Raw genomic sequence first — 16749 nt, forward strand, 5'->3', positions numbered from 1 at the left:
GTTTACCTAACTTGAAACCGTTGCTTCCTTCTCAGCATCAGAAGACACAACATATCACTGATTCAAAATTTCTTAGAATTTCACCCAAATTGGATTTTTTGGTAGTATTTGGCATTGCAAAGCCAAAACCAGATGGGTTTCGCGTAGAAAATTTGTTGACCATTATTTTGACATTTGAAGTTTTTAGTCCGTTATATATTGAAAAATTACTTGACCGAATTTTACGAACTGACCAGCAATAAAATTGTCGTAAAACACAAATTGTTTGTGACTTTTTACATTCTGAAGTTACTATTTTGCATAGTTTTTAAACAATTGTTTATTACAAAATTAAATAAAAGTGTTCTGCGCCTCTTTTTTGTAAGAAATGTACTGTACTAATATCAGACTACTAACAGACATAACACTATGAGGGAATTCCCTCAAAAATATCGATCCGGAAATTTTCCCAGAACACTAGCTCCACCTTTTATTCACAGTCCCAAACAGTCATTTGCTGATGGGTTACCCCTCAGGTTTGGGAACAATTTTTCACTAGTGGTCTATCCCCAGATACTTGTTCATATGTCAGTGGCGCCATAATTTCAAATGTGGACACAGCCCCAACTACAAATATATTTAAAATGACTGTTAAAGCGGGCGAAACATTATTTTCGAATGTTATGTCTGTTAGTCTGTGCTAATATGTCATTTGTAACTAAGTTATTCCCCGCCAAACTTCAAAAAACTTTCTTCCATAAATTGTAGCCCGTCAGTCTACTTTCTACTTCTGCCCAAGTCAGACGTTCAATCGAACCAAGTGAACAAAAACTAGCAACCTCTCGATCTAGTGTGCATTGTCTCGAGAACAAAGGAAACATTTAATTTATTCTTGCCATCATGAGTAATGTTGACGAAAAATCTCTGCTCCGACCCAACACAGCGGTCGTTGACTTTAAATTCTGTTCAATAAGATTGAGTTTTCGTGAAGTTGAATACCTGCTGAAGGTGAAGATGTAGCTTAAGCTCAAGGAGGTTATGTATCTACAGTATCATCATCTTCGTAATGTCGTACTCATATCATTCAACGCGTTAGCACAAGTTGAACGTTTCGTTTTACAGAACAACTAGAAGCACGTGGCTCAAAGTGATAAAGTTGGAAGATAAAGAGGAGAATGCATCTCTACCGATTGCCAACGAATCCACAATAAACCAAGCTAAAAAAGAGTTTTCAATACCAATACCTGAACCACAAACGGTTGCCAAATTTGTGGCAGCTGTTCAGTCCATATTGACAACTGACAAAACAGCATCCAGCACCCCAGAAACCACTGTAAGGAACATCGGTGATGAAGATAATAAGAATGACGACGGATTTACATTGGTCACCCGTAAGTGCAAGAAGCAGGAAAGAACATCTGGTCGCGAGCACCAAGGCACTTTTAACGATGATGACCTTGATGTGGAGGACAGGAGAGAATTAATTGGTCGCCATGAAGCAGCAGACGAGCCGCGAAAGAAGGTCTCCGCCCGCAATAAAAAGATGCGCGCACGAGATCCAACGGACAATCAATAATAATTGTTTTTATTTTTATTTTTTACATATTGTAAACACATAGAAGATCCACGGCTCCGTTAAGCTACCGCTATGAGCCGTGCCAAATAAACGAAATAAAAAAAACTTGTAGCCCACATTAATTGCAATTGATTAGTGTATAAATATGTATATGTCATCGCATTGAATTCAAAGTTATAGGCTAAATAACGCATGCCTACCGCGCTTCCATTAAGGAACCATCCATAAATGACGTAGCATTTTTGAGTGATTTTTAACACCCTCCTCCCCCATCGTAGCATTTCGTCACAAACCTCTAAATACCCTCTGGTAATTACATAGATTGACGGTAATCCTCCCTCCCCCCTTGCACCGTAAAAAAAATAAAATAAAAATAAGGAACGATGTTAGTTTGATGAAACTGGTAAGATTGTCGTGACATTAGGTTAACCTCCATTCCCCTTTAAAAAAGCTACGTAGCATGACATGACCCCCCACTCCCCTGTCGTCACACATCATCGCAAAATACAAAACTCCCTCCTACCCCATAAAATGCTACGTCATTTATGGATGGTCCCTAATGCCACCAAACCTGTAACGGACATGTCTACGCGGTGTCGCCGAAACGCAAGCTCAGGTAATTGTAATTCTCACTCACTCACGCGAGAAGAAGCTTATCCGATGTCCAACTTTTCCGAGAAAAGATGAGTCGCAAAATTCACCATCTCCACAAATACCGTGAGAATAATTTTCCTGATAAAATTTATCTGATTTGTTCCTCCTCGCCATAGGTGATAATATTTTAATTTCGTGAAAATCAATAAAAGTGTTAAAATAGGGGAACCTGGGGCTATTCGGACCTACTTAAGCAAATCATCCTTTTAGGTGGATAGATTGAAAAAAGTTACCGGTCAAAAGTCCTAATTGTTAGTTTGAAATCTCAGCTACATTTTGGTGCCATAAAAGCTTCATTTGAACCTTTCAATGGCAGCGATTGGCAAACCTCTACGTTTTTCCATCCTTTTATAATGTAAGGGTAATTCGGACTTCCCTACGGGCCAATTCAGACCGTCATTTTTCTTTAATTTTTTTCACTATGGAATTATATTTACCTATGAATTAGTTACAAGAGACACTCCTTAAGAAGCAAAAAAATTACTTTACAAAAACTTAATCTGGTATGTCGCTGCTGTCGATTGGCGGCCCATGTAATTTCTTTGCTGTGGCGTGTGCAATGATGTGCGCAACCGCAAGCCGCTGAACGGTAGTTGACGGAATAGGGCGTCCGAATAGCCCCGTACGCTCATATCGCACAAAAGTGGAAAGAGTCTCGAAAATATCTCTGATTTCACCCAAACAATAATCATTCCATAAAATAGGAGCCTCAAGCTTTCCAAAACACTTATCTTTTATTTTTTCATTTAAATTTGTTGCTTTAATCACGGTTTTTCCATTAAAATTGTTTTTTTGTTTTGAGAATGGCAAAACAACAAAACACGTTGTATCTCCTTTCTACAAAGAACAAAGAATCAACTTCAGCTCTCAAAATTAATGTTTCAGAATAGCTGTTCCACGAATATGTACGATAGTCAGAAAGTCTTGCTATTTTCTGAGAAATCGAGGGGGTCCGAATTACCCCCACTGTCTTAATAGCCCCGGGTTCCCCTAATTAATTAATTAATTAATTCATTTCCAAGAAACCGACAAAGAAGTAGGAAAGACTTGTTTTTTCGTGTTTTGGAATAGCGCCAGCTAGGCAGCAAGCGCAAAAAGGATACCGTGATAAACTCATTCGCTCATTCACCGGCGGATTTATTTATCCAGAGAAATAATACGTTGTATTTATCCGGAGAAGTTGTGCGAGTGCCACTAACTTTTCATGTAAAAATGTGAGTTTTTATTGTTGAAGTGGCAAATAATCCGGACGCATTTACTCACATGAGTGAGTAAATAAATGCAATGTCTGCGTAAGCAGTTTATGCCATCAGTTCGTTCAAAATCTGTGTGAGTCGATGTTTAGCGGGGAATAACTAAGTTACAAATGGCGGACCATATTGTTTTTCACCAGCATGTTATTAGGTACTAAAAAGAGGCGTAGAACACAATATTACTATGCAAAATAGTAATATTTCAGGTCGTAAAAAATGACGAATAATCTGTGTCTTACGAATATTTCATTGTTGGTTAGTTCGTTAAAATCGGTCAATGAGGTCACCTGTAGTAATTTTGATTTGGTTTAGCAATGCCAAATACTACCAAAATTGGACCTTCTATCGAAATTGCGATTTCGACCAAAAATTTTGGCTCCAATATTTGCAGTTTAATTCTGAATCTTCCAACTGCAGATTGTGTGATGGAAGTGTATGGTTGAATAGGAAATATAATTGTTGCTGACATAAAATCTATTCTGAACAAAAATCAATTATGCCTAGGAAATTTTAATTACTAAGGAAGACAAAAAGAATGTTTAAAGAATATATTGGCAACATTCATAGTTGTCATCATGACGTACTGTTAGACTCACTAATGAAGTTTGCAAGAATCAAATAAGTGCATATTGCTAATCTACTCAAGCACTATACAATGCATGGAGATCATTCTTATGATAGTACATCAAATTACCCGTCTATTCATACCAGTGCACTTATCTACCTTATCGGATTCTTAAGAGAGGATTCCGTTAACCCTTCGACTCGATAGTATTACACGGAAGTAACACTTGAAACATCAGATTAATAAAAATCACCCACTAGTGACTATAAAAGTAACTCGCCCGATCTTACTTGAACATAGTACCATCTTCACTATGTTCGGACTAACTGTAGTCACGGTATCATTACTAGCGGTGGTTACCGCCTTATCTGCTGAACCCTATTCCCGACGAATAGTTAACGGAGAGACAGCTGCCGAGGGGCAATTTCCCTATCAAGTGCTTCTTAAGATTCAGTTACCACAGGGGCGAGCTCTGTGCGGCGGTAGTCTGCTGAGTGACCAATGGGTTTTAACCGCAGGACACTGTGTTCAGGGTGCGAGTTCGTTCGAGGTTTCACTGGGAGCACTTGATTTGGCCGACAATGGAAACGATGGCCGTGTGGTGATAACGGCAACGGAGTACATTCGTCATGAGAAATATAATCCACTGTTTGCCGCCAACGACGTTGCTGTTATTAAGTTGCCCACGCCGGTTGTGTTCAATGACAGAATTCAACCGGTTAAGCTACCCACAAGTAGCGATAATTACGCTGACCAGAAGGTTGTTGTCAGTGGATGGGGAATACAGAAAAATGGTGGAAACGTTGCTGAGAGGCTGCAATTTGCTATCCTGAAGGTGATCACCAATGGCCAGTGTATGAGAACGTTCAGCCCGCTGGTGATTAAGAAGACTACACTCTGTGCTCAAGGGGAGGCAAAACAGTCGCCATGTAATGGGGATTCCGGCGGTCCTTTGGTGCTGGAAGGGGGAAACGAACTGGTAGGAGTGGTTAGCTTTGGACATGCCACTGGCTGCGAACGTGGATTTCCGGGCGCATTTGCTCGTATAACGTCCTTCACTGAGTGGATCAAGAAGAAAACGGGAATTTAAAGAAAGACACCATACTATGGGATTTGATGACATTTGACTTTGAACAATAAATATATTTTCAGAACATAGTTTAATTATAATATTTTGGATCGAGTTTTTCGCTGTCATATGTTCCCTCGCCTAATTTACTTGCCTAGTTTTAATTCACTTGAGCCAATTTTATAAAAACCAGGTGTGACTATTCATAGCAGTAATTCAATATGGACATTACAGTGACAAGCAAAAAATACCCTCATCGGCATACCCCTGAGTCGATTTCGAATCCCACCTGGAGTGCTGACTCCAAAGTTGAAGTAAACCGGACAAGTCTAGCTACCGGATCAACGTGCCGGAATTTTGCATGGGATTTTTCGACATTATCACGGCTAGGTGGCACTGTATGCATCACATTATCACTGCAACTTTATCGAAGACTACAAGTCAATTAGGCTTTGTTAGAAGAAGCTATTAAACTTTTAACAAAATGATGTCTGGGTCAGTTTTGCGTAGGGCCTAACTGTGCAAGATTGTGTATCAGTACTCTTCATATTCTTCTAGTTCTAGTTATTTTCCGTCGGCCCATTTCCGCTACGAGATCAAACACCGATGCCAGAGATATGACCTCCCACTATCTGGACTAGATATCGACCCATCAACACATGGGCCGGGACCAACGGCGTTACTTCTCTTCCGAAGGAAGGCGTGACCACAGATTTTTATCACCTCAGAAAAATCTCAACAACATCGGCTGGAATTGAAACCAGACCAACTGGGGTGAGTGGCGGTTACGCTTTCCACTCAAACACCGCCGCCGTCGTATCAGTTGTCGATCCCCATGAACTATACATTTTTGTGAAATAATGATTAAGTTTAGCTCAATCGTATGTTTAGAAGAATTATTGTATGTAGGGGAACATGGGGAGACTTGACCAAGCGCAAAATTCTATTTTTGGCTATGGCGTCTTCTATTCGATTCTTAAAATTTTTTAAAAATATTTTTATACTTGTTTCGATCCCTTAAGGTAATTTTAAAAGTTTGGAATGAAAAATCCTTTCCTTACAAAAATATTACGTGATTAATAAATTTGCATTAAATGATGTAATTTTTTTATCAAACTTTGTATTGACATATCTACTAGACTACTAATTACTGTTAATGCTCTAATATACCATCTTAATCCTTGTGAAGCAGTGTCATAAATTGGAACATTGGAATAGTTATTACTAGAATTAGCATGACAGTGGCGTAGCCAGGGGGGGTTTTGGGGGTTAACCCCCCCCCCCCCCCCCCCAAACCAAAATATTTGAATTGAAAAAAAACATAATGCTGACTAATTTAATAAAATATGGCACAATGATAATTTTGGAAGTATATTGTCTGATCACTACATTACCCTAGTAACAACTTTGGTTTTATGATAGTTTTATGATAGTTTTATAGCCCCTTATAAAACTTACATTGCACTTGTAGTGTGCTATAAAACTTCAATTGTTACTTGGGTAAGAATCTATTGTTTTAGGTATCATGAGGACTTTGGAAAATAGTGAGAATTGGATCTTGTAACTGAACTCTTAGCCGAGGTCCTATAGTTGTCAAAATATCATGAGTTCTTTTGAAGGGATGTTCAAAAATATGGATTAGGGACAATGCTTCGAATGGGAAGCGAAGGTTGATTAGGTTGATTGTCTATAAACACAAACTTCTTTACTGAAAAACTGGATAATTTAAATTTTTTTATAAAATGTATTTTTTTGAGAATGCGTAGAGTTGATGCAAAAACTCAATGTGATTGACAACGATAATAATATTTTGGACTATGGAAGGAAAATGATAAAAAATAATTTTTTCGTTTGGTCAGGATCGGTTTTTATGAGCATTTGATTTTGTTGTATAATCAATTATATAAATAGCCTTTAAGCAGGATAAGAAATAATAAAATAATATTATATTTTTTTTTCAATTTGTTTATTTGATAAGGCACGTATGCGTTAGCTTAAAGGCGCCATTTTTTCATTGTTTTACATTTTGAATTTCTTAAAACTAGGGGGTTACACATTTCAATATTATTTTGTTTTATATAAAGAAACTAACAAAAAAAAAAGACTTTACAGCTAACTTATACATGTAAAAGAGGGTATAATATAATATTCGTAAGATTTGGGGGACGGGTCATTTTGTGTGTTCTTTGTATAGTAATTCACTTTATGATTTTTAGAAGGGAGATTGTAGGAGAAATTAATTATTAACTAAGCGGAACATTTTACAAGCTTATTAACTAGAAATAACTAGAAAGAGTGGTTCAAGATTAAGGGGAATTAATTAGGGCTATTTTAAAGTAGTGGTACTGTTGTGCATTTCTTAACGAGATTAAATATTGATCAACTAAAACTAGAAGATAGGGGGGCACATAAGTTTTGGGAAGATATTCAAGGGGAGAAGGGGGTGAAGTCATACATCTGTGTATCAGAGACGTGGGAGGGAGGGTGGACAAGGCTGAAGGGGGGGGGGGGGGGTAGTGAGATATAAACTTTCAGTTTCCGGCATCAGGAATTAACGGCCAGGATTACAGATTTGAACGGATTGATCAACTAACACTAGAAGATAGGGGGCACATAAGTTTTGGGAAGATATTCAAGGGGAGAAGGGGTGAGGTCATACATCTGTGTATCAGAGACATGGGAGAGAGGGTGGACAAGGCTGAAAGGGGGGGGGGGTATATAAACTTTCAGTTTCCGGCATCAGGAATCAACGGCCAGGATTACAGATTCGAACGGATGAATCAAGTATTGGGACGCCGGGCGGTCTTCCTCGAGCCGGCAGGGGTTCCTCCAGACGATTTCGTAGTACGGCTCAGATACGGATCGGAAACACACCGCGTTGCGCGTGTGATATTGTACTGTAGATCTCGTGTTGCTGGTTCATTCGACAGATGTTTTGTCTCGTCTTGAAGGCGTATCAAACCATCGTTGGGGTACGGTAGGCGGAAGAGGGCACTTCTGGGAATGATAAGAGAAAAGATAGCATTTAAATTTGGATATTGATGGTTTTGAGGAACGTGTATATAAGGGACATGTAGAGAATATCGCGGCTTGCTAGTACATCTCGAACCGGGACATTGGGTGATCTTCCTCGGGCCCGAAGGGAATCGAATAGTTGAGATCTGGCAGAACAGTACTCGGCGCATGCCCAGACAACATGTTCGATTTCGTGATAACCGTTGCCACAAGCGCAGATACCGCTATCCACGAGCCCAATACGCCGGAGATGTGCGTCCAGCGTGTAGTGATTGGACATGAGCCGAGACATCACGCGAATGAAATCCCGACCCACATCCATCCCTCTGAACCAAGGTTTCGTCGATACCTTAGGGATTATCGAATGTAGCAACCTTCCCAGTTCACCATTGCTCCATGAAGTTTGCCAACTTTCGAGGGTTAATCTGATGAGTGATACTGAAAAATTCGCTTAAGCTATTAATTGGTCTTTCATATATGTCACCTTGTAAAGCGCCCGCCTTAGCTAAAGAGTCCGCTACTTCATTACCAGGAATGGAGCAATGCGAGGGAACCCAAACTAAGGTAATCTTGTACGATCTTACAGACAAAGCACGCAGGCGCTCCCAGATTTTCCCCAGAAAATATGGAATGTGCTTTCTAGGTTTCATTGAACGGAGAGCCTCGATTGAGCTGAGGCTATCCGAGACAATAAAGTAATGATCGGTGGGCAAAGTATCATTGATCCCAAGGGTACACTGAATAGCAGCAAGTTCTGCGACGTAAACTGAAGCAGGATCATTGAGTTTGAATGAGGCGGTGAGGTTTTGATTGAATATACCGAAGCCAGTGGAGCCGTCGAGGCTTGACCCGTCGGTGTAAAACATCTTGTTGCAGTCGACTTCTCGAAATTTACTATGAAAGATGCTTGGGATCACTTGCGGACGTATGTGATCCGGGATTCCACGAATCTCGTCTTTCATGGATGTGTCGAAGAATACAGTTGAATCAGAAGCATGAAAGAGATTGACACGGTTGGGATAGTATGAAGAAGGATTGATATTTTGTGCCATGTAATCGAAGTACAAGGACATAAATCGGGTTTGAGAATTGAGCTCGATAAGCCTTTCGAAATTTGCAATTACTAACGGGTTCAAGATATCGCATCGGATGAGCAATCGATAGGAGAGTTCCCAAAATCGATTTTTCAGCGGAAGGACGCCCGCCAGCACTTCTAAACTCATCGTATGTGTCGAGTGCATACAACCCAAAGCAATACGCAAACAACAATATTGGATTCGCTCTAGTTTGATGAAATGTATGTTCGCAGCGGAGTGGAAACAGTAACTCCCGTACTCCATCACCGACAATATTGTTGTTTGGTACAGCCTGATCAGGTCTCCTGGGTGGGCACCGGTTATTGTATGGAGAAAGTTGATCCTTTGCTGGCACTTCTGTTTCAGATACCTAATGTGACATCCCCAGGTTCCTTTCGAGTCGAACCAGACCCCGAGATATTTGAAAGTTGAAACCTGAGCAATAGTTTGACCCATTAATTGAAGCTGTAGTTGCGCTGGTTCACGCTTCCTTGAAAATACGACTAGCTCAGTTTTCTCCGTGGAGAACTCGATACCTAGCTGGAGGGCCCAAGCAGACAAATTGTCCAAGGTATCTTGCAATGGTCCTTGCAGATCGACGGCTTTAGGACCTGTAATAGAGACCACACCGTCATCTGCTGGCTGCCTTAGCGTGCAGGAATTGACAAGACATTCGTCAATATCATTCACGTAAAAGTTATAGAGAAGGGGGCTTAGACATGAGCCCTGGGGAAGACCTATGTAGCTAATTCGTGATGTCGATAAATCACCATGCGAAAAATGCATATGTTTTTCAGACAGCAAGTTTAGCAAAAAGTTGTATAGAGTCGGTGGAAGACCATGCTGGTGCAGCTTCTCAGAAAGAATTTTGATAGAAACTGAATCAAAAGCCCCCTTTATATCTAGGAAAACTGATGCCATCTGCTCTTTGCTAGCATAAGCCATTTGAATTTCTGTTGAGAGCAACGCAAGACAATCGTTCGTCCCTTTGCCTTTGCGGAAACCAAATTGTGTATCTGACAGTAAGCCATTTGCTTCAACCCAATTATCGAGGCGAAACAAGATCATTTTCTCGAACAACTTTCGGATACAGGACAGCATCGCAATCGGTCGATACGAGTTGTGGTCGGAGGCTGGTTTTCCTGGTTTTTGAATGGCGATGACCTTCACTTGCCTCCAGTCATGAGGGACAATATTAACCTCAAGAAACTTATTAAATAAATTCAACAAGCGTCCCTTGGCAGAGTCTGGCAGATTCTTTAACAAGTTAAATTTGATTCTGTCTGGCCCTGGGGCTTTATTGTTACATGATAAGAGAACAAGTGAGAACTCCACCATCGAAAACGGTGTTTCGTTCACGTTATTGTGAGGGGACGCGGCGCGGTAGATCTTCTGTGCCGGGGCGGAATCCGGACAAACCTTCTTGGCAAAATCGAATATCCAACGGTTTGAATATTCCACGCTCTCATTAGTACTGTTTCGGTTTCGTAAGCGCCGGGCCGTACTCCAAAGAGTGCTCATCGATGTTTCTCTCGTTAGTCCGTCGACGAACCGGCGCCAGTAGCTACGTTTTTTGGCTTCTATCAAACTCTTCATGCGCGTTTCCGCCATCGCGTACTGTCGGTAGCTAGCTGGCAGCCCGTCGTCCCGGAAGGTCTTATACGCAGCGGCCTTCTCCACGTACACATCTGAGCACTCTTTGTCCCACCATGGATTGGGAGGACGCCCGCGTGAATTCGCGTCTGGTACGCGTTTAGTCTGAGCTTGAATCGCGGTATCGAGAATCGAGCCAGCCAGGAACCCGTACTCTTCCTCCGGAGGAAGCTCGTGAGTGCACTCGATTTTGTCGGATATCGCGGACGCGTAGCTCTTCCAATCAATATTTCGTGTGAGGTCATACGAAACATTGATTGTATTCGGTGGCCCTGAACCGTTAGCAATATTAATTACGATTGGCAGATGGTCGCTGCCGTGGGGATCAGAGACTACCTTCCACATGCAATCTAACCGCAGCGATGTCGAGCAGAGGGACAGGTCTAAGGCGCTCGGACGCGCTGGAGGGGCAGGAAACCGTGTCATTTCACCCGTATTCAAAATGGTCATATTGAAGTTGTCGCAAAGCTCATGGAGTAGGGTAGATCGATTATCGTCATGAAGGCAACCCCATGCCGTGCCGTGGGAGTTGAAGTCACCTAAAACTAGCCTCGGTGCGGGGAGGAGCTCCGCAATATCGCAAAGCCGTCGGTGGATACAATACAATACAATCGCTGAAAGGAGGGGCCATTTCGCAGTGAACTGCATCAAAAATGTTTTTACTGCGGGGAGAAAGCTTATCAAGATACTTTTAAGGGGGTCAGAAATGTTTAACGCTGTAAGAATACGGTCCACAATGTCAGAGAAATTTATTAAGCCAGCACTGTTTTCTTTCTCTGGCTGAGATATGGGAACACTTGGGTTTTTTGATGTTCCTGGAAGTGCTGGGAACTCCTTTTCTGAGCTCAGGTTACTGAGACCGGGAGCGACTTGCTTCGGTTTTGCACCAGTACTTCCTTGAGTAGTTATTTTAGGGGGACCATGAAGAGACACCTTCTGGTCTTTTCGACGAAGCTTGGAAGAGGAAATGTTCTTCCTTTTTCTACTACTTCTAGGCACAGCAGAACATCACAGTCGCCTTCGTCAGTAGACAAGTTGGTAAAGATGTTCGTAGAGACAGTTGGCGTAGCTATCTTAAGCATTTCTGCAAAAGATCGCTTAGAGCGTCCCTGAAGGGAACGCTCAAGATTTTCCTAGCGCTGTTTGTACGCGGGACATGAAGGGAGATCATGTGGGTTTCCCCCACAGTAGAGACACTTTTCGACATCTCTACCACAGGAATCATCCGCATGATTCCCACCGCATTTCCCACAGCGGGCTTTATTGCTACAATGGGAGGCTGTGTGTCCCAATTGTTTGCAATTAGTACAGTTCATGACCCGCAGCACAAAGAGGCGAACAGGTAGACGAACCTTGTCAAAGAGGAGGTAATTGGGCAGGGCAGAGCCGGCGAAGGTCACCCGATAAGAGTCTGAGTTGACGTATGTTTTCTTCCCGTCAGCTGCGACTGATGCTGAATGCAAACGTTTGCATTCCAATATCTTCACTGGCTTAAGCATGGGGTCTTTGAAACAGCCAGTCCCATATTTTAGCAGGTCCTCGCAATTCAGACTCGAATCGGAAACGACCCCACTGACTTCAACCCTGCTAGCTGGAATATACACCCTGTACTCCCTCGTAAAGGGCTCGTAGCCAGCAATATCGTTTGCCTGAGTTGAACTGTTAACCACCACCCGAAGCTTATCAGGGCGAATTTTCGATATTTCTGTCACGGCCGAATACCGATCCGTCAGAACTCGAGAAATCTGCAACAGATTCAAACACTTTTTTTCTTTGGTCCGAAAGAAGATCACAAATGGCCCGGTGGCCGAGCTCGGATATACCTTGAGCCGGGGAGCCGATTTTATTTCGACGTCCATCTCACCTTGAGATGAACCGCCGTCAGGGGAAGTCATTTTTGCACGGGCCTATTGCCCAGTGCACGTTATTAAGACAACCACGAAGGGGAAACGAAAACTAATACTTAGCTTGTGTAGGTAACGGTATCCAGACGGCTTACTAGAAGAACACTGCTTTACTTCACTGACCGGCTAACGGTACTCAGAAACAGAAACACAAAAGAAGGGAAAAAATACTGAAACCTCAACTAGGCGTAGAGTGTGCAAATAACCTTGAACGCGGATTAACACTATTTGTCGCTATAGAGTGTACGGACCGATGACAAAAGACTTCTATCTCGACTGAGTGCTCGATAACGAATGCGAAATAATATTATAATTTGAGATTAATTTTTGCTATAATTCTTGCTTATTGTAACATATTTCAAATCAGTTTAAAAGTTGAATGTAGCTGAAGAAATTCTTTATCCAACATTATGATCATCTTATTTTTTAAGGTTCTGCGACTTAGTCCGGTCTGACTTAACACCGACCATAGTGAAACAAAACTTTTTAAAGCAAGTTATTCTGATCTTACTGAAATTGATAAATCTCTTCTGCTGTGTATAAATAGTAAAATTCTCATTCTATTCAAGGTAGTATCTAAAGTTTTTTTATTAAAAAGAACCGGCTTTAAGAAAATTTCTTAAATATTGTTTTGTATCTCGATATATTGCATTTATTTAGCCTTCATATTTTCTACAAAGTTTTTAAAAATAACATTATCAACAAATTTGCTGAAGACACCAAATCTCTTACTATTTTTGAAGAATTACTTCTCCATACCAAAATTGTTATATCAAAATATGAGTTTTTTATGTTGGAATGATTCTTCAAAGTTGCTAAACCTTCGAAGTTGATGATTTGTAAATTATATGATCTTGATCGTTAGAAAAGTTTTTGAACATTTATTCCACTTTAAAATTGCACTTTGTATTTGCATTCTTTTATAAAAGAAATTATAAAAGGCATCTATTAGACTAATTTTCCTTCTGAACTTTCACTAATTTATCTAACTTACATTAAATTTTAGCGTTTTCATCAAAACCCCCCCAAACCAAATTTCTGGCTACGCCACTGTTGCATGACATCAAACGCAATAACTAATGTTGGGGAGACTTGACCAAGGTTTTATGGGGAGACTTGACCAAGTGGAAATTAGCTGAAGAAAGATACACAATTCCTGATATTTATTATGCTTTGGTATCTACTGTTAATGTTAATCACGCCATAAAAAATCCCACCACAAACATAAGTCTTTATATTTTAGTATTAGTAAACAAAGTTAGCAACAGTAGGACTGATTTCGTGACGTGTGAACATGCAATGCAAGCAATACAGTTAATCCTTAAAAAGAAATGCATTGAAAAATCGAAATTTATCCAACGGAACCCTTTTATATTTTTTACTGCTACCTAAGGATCTCGACAATAAGCAAAAAATAATTACAGTATGTTTTATGTCATTATTTTTTGTTATGATTTTTCAAAATTCTCTAGGTCAAGTCTTCCCACGCCTTGGTCAAGTCTCCCCGCAGTGTGGAGACTTGACCAAAAAAAAAAAACGATCACAGAAAAACTTTTGCAACTTTTCAAAAATTAAATTAAAATTCTGCAAAAAATCATGAAGACGCGCAATAACTTTGCACATTATATCTCAATGACTTTTGAGGGATCCTCAACTTTTTTAGAGATTTATGCAGGTTTAGCTGAAAACCTGGTCAAGTCTCCCCAAGTTCCCGTAATACGAGTCAGGTTGTGCTTCAAAAATTTTAGTTCCACATAGAGGGCGCCAACACTAACTCTTTAACGAAGAGAGATAGAAATTAGATGTCTTCTACAAAGTTGTAGAATACGCATTTTGCAGTAATTCTTCTGATCTCGTCGATTTACCCGTCATTAATACGGCCACAAACAAAACCCATATTAATATCTTTTAATCTTCATTTTTGTCGGATTGCAAACTTTTTTTCAGAAAACGTTAAATCGGATTGCTAACATGAATCATGTTCAAGTTGAGGAATAAATACCGTTTCGTCAACTACAGCACATCAGCTGCCCTCGACCAAATACAGAGCAAACACTTGCTGGCTGTGTTCAAATGAGTAACTTAGAAATCTACAATTCTGCAACAATCCGGAATACCCCCGGTATTGTTCGATCACGGTGAGAAATAAATATATGCAACCTGGATGTGTTGAACCAACGCCATGTTCACAACATAATGCACTAGAAGTAAAAGCTATCCAGTGCAATTTTCAGTTCGGAAGTAAACGCGAATCTTTCTAATATGAAAATAGCTAACGAACCGGTTACAACGTAAATTACCTTACACCTAGTCTAGGCGTAAGTTAATTTACTTTGTAACCGGCACCTTAGCTATTTTTCTATTAGAAAGATTGGCGATAACACCTCGTGTGGCGGTTGATAACGAATTAATCAGAAAAGTACACCTTTTGTGGGTTACAGCTGAGTGCGTTCAGTCTTAAAATATACAATATTAATATTAGTTCACGGAAAACATTTTTCGAAAGTCAGTACTATTCGAAATGTCGAATAGTGTGGTTACTGGTAAAATGCCAATCAAAATCCACTTGGTTACATTGCTGGTGATATTAGTAGGAAGCCGTGCGCAAGCAGAGGAATCTCGTATCATCAACGGAGAGGACGCCGAGCTTGGCCAATTCCCGTACCAGGCCAAGCTAATAATACAAACAGATCAAGGTCGTGCCCTGTGCGGTGGAAGCCTAATAAGCGAAGAATGGGTATTAACTGCAGCACATTGTGTGGAAAGTGCTCGTTCTGTCGAGGTAACTCTAGGTGCAGTGGATTTAAATGACCAAGGAAATGATGGAAGAACTGTCCTCAACTCAACGGAATATGTTCGTCATCCCAATTATCAAGCGTCATCAGCTTCGAATGATGTTGCCGTGGTAAGACTTCCAGAGAGGGTTACCTACAGTGATCGGATTCAGCCGGTGAAGCTGCCTACCGGACACGACGACTACAATCGTCGGTTGGCTTTGGTCAGCGGATGGGGTAAAACGAGAGATATGGGCGGAGTTGCTCAAAAGCTACAATATACTACCCTGACGGTTATTCGAAACAACGAGTGTTCGCTTTTCTACGGTCCCGGAACAATTCAACCGACAACACTCTGCTGTCGCGGAGCAAATCGACGATCTACGTGCAACGGTGATTCCGGTGGACCGCTCGTTTTGGAGGATGATAAAACCCAGATTGGTGTGGTTAGTTTTGGAAATGTAATTGGTTGCGAGAAAATGTTCCCGGTAGGATTCGCCAGACTGACGGAATTCACGGATTTCATTAGAGAAACGACTGGCGTCGAAGCTATGAGAGCACCCGTAAGGAACCATGTCTCAAATTTTCTGTTACTAAACATGCCGAACCGGAACTAGGGTATAATTTGAACGTGTTTGTTAGAGATAGTGACGTATTTTTATGTGAGTGGACTAGATTCCCTTGCATTATGTCATGAGATGTTTTTGTTTTATTTTTAACACAAACGTTGATGAAACTTTTAATAAATCGAAATCTTTCAGTTCTTTGTAAACAATAAAGTGGTAAAAAAGGTTTTTGTGCGATAATGTCCCAACCAGATTTTCAAAATATAAATAAAAACAAAATATTTAAGCTTTTAAAATTGAAATTCTACCCAGAACCACTTGCACAAGTCACAAATATTTCATCTTTCACAGTTTCAGTGAGGTTTAAAAAATTTATTTCGATAGAATATATCGACAAACTATGTAACTCTTGTTCTTGTTTTTATTAAAATACTTGTAAAGGCTTATCCTTCTTTGCTTACACGTGCAATTCACTTTACCTATTATTTAGTAAATTCATTGAACAGTACCATTTCATTTATCGCATTTTATTATTTTTTTGCGGGTGATCCAGCCGGAGCATTATTCTCCGAAGGTATCATGGCGGTAGACTGAATAGCTTTATAATATTTTTTCACAATCAGATCATTGGGGCTAATCACACCATCCTTGGATGCAATCACTAT

General features: G+C 40.5%; 2 protein-coding genes across 2 annotated transcripts; both read left to right on the forward strand.

Annotated features, from left to right (window-relative positions):
• The first annotated feature begins 4340 nt into the window (after positions 1-4340).
• Positions 4341-5117, forward strand: LOC131688882 (collagenase-like). Its single transcript, XM_058973477.1, has one exon. The coding sequence runs from the start codon at positions 4341-4343 to the stop codon at positions 5115-5117; it is 777 nt and encodes a 258-aa protein (XP_058829460.1).
• Positions 5118-15264: 10147 nt separating this feature from the next.
• LOC131688880 (collagenase-like) lies at positions 15265-16409 on the forward strand. Its single transcript, XM_058973475.1, has one exon. It carries the CDS (start codon positions 15266-15268, stop codon positions 16133-16135), a length of 870 nt encoding a protein of 289 aa, XP_058829458.1. The 5' UTR covers position 15265; the 3' UTR covers positions 16136-16409.
• Positions 16410-16749: the final 340 nt, after the last annotated feature.

Source organism: Topomyia yanbarensis, chromosome 3, assembly GCF_030247195.1.
Source record: "Topomyia yanbarensis strain Yona2022 chromosome 3, ASM3024719v1, whole genome shotgun sequence".
Lineage (NCBI taxonomy): Eukaryota > Metazoa > Arthropoda > Insecta > Diptera > Culicidae > Topomyia > Topomyia yanbarensis.

Excerpts from the sequence above, each read along its gene's own strand:
- LOC131688882 (XM_058973477.1), top strand. The coding sequence starts at position 4,341 with ATGTTCGGACTAACTGTAGTCACGGTATCATTACTAGCGGTGGTTACC.
- LOC131688880 (XM_058973475.1), top strand. The coding sequence starts at position 15,266 with ATGTCGAATAGTGTGGTTACTGGTAAAATGCCAATCAAAATCCACTTG.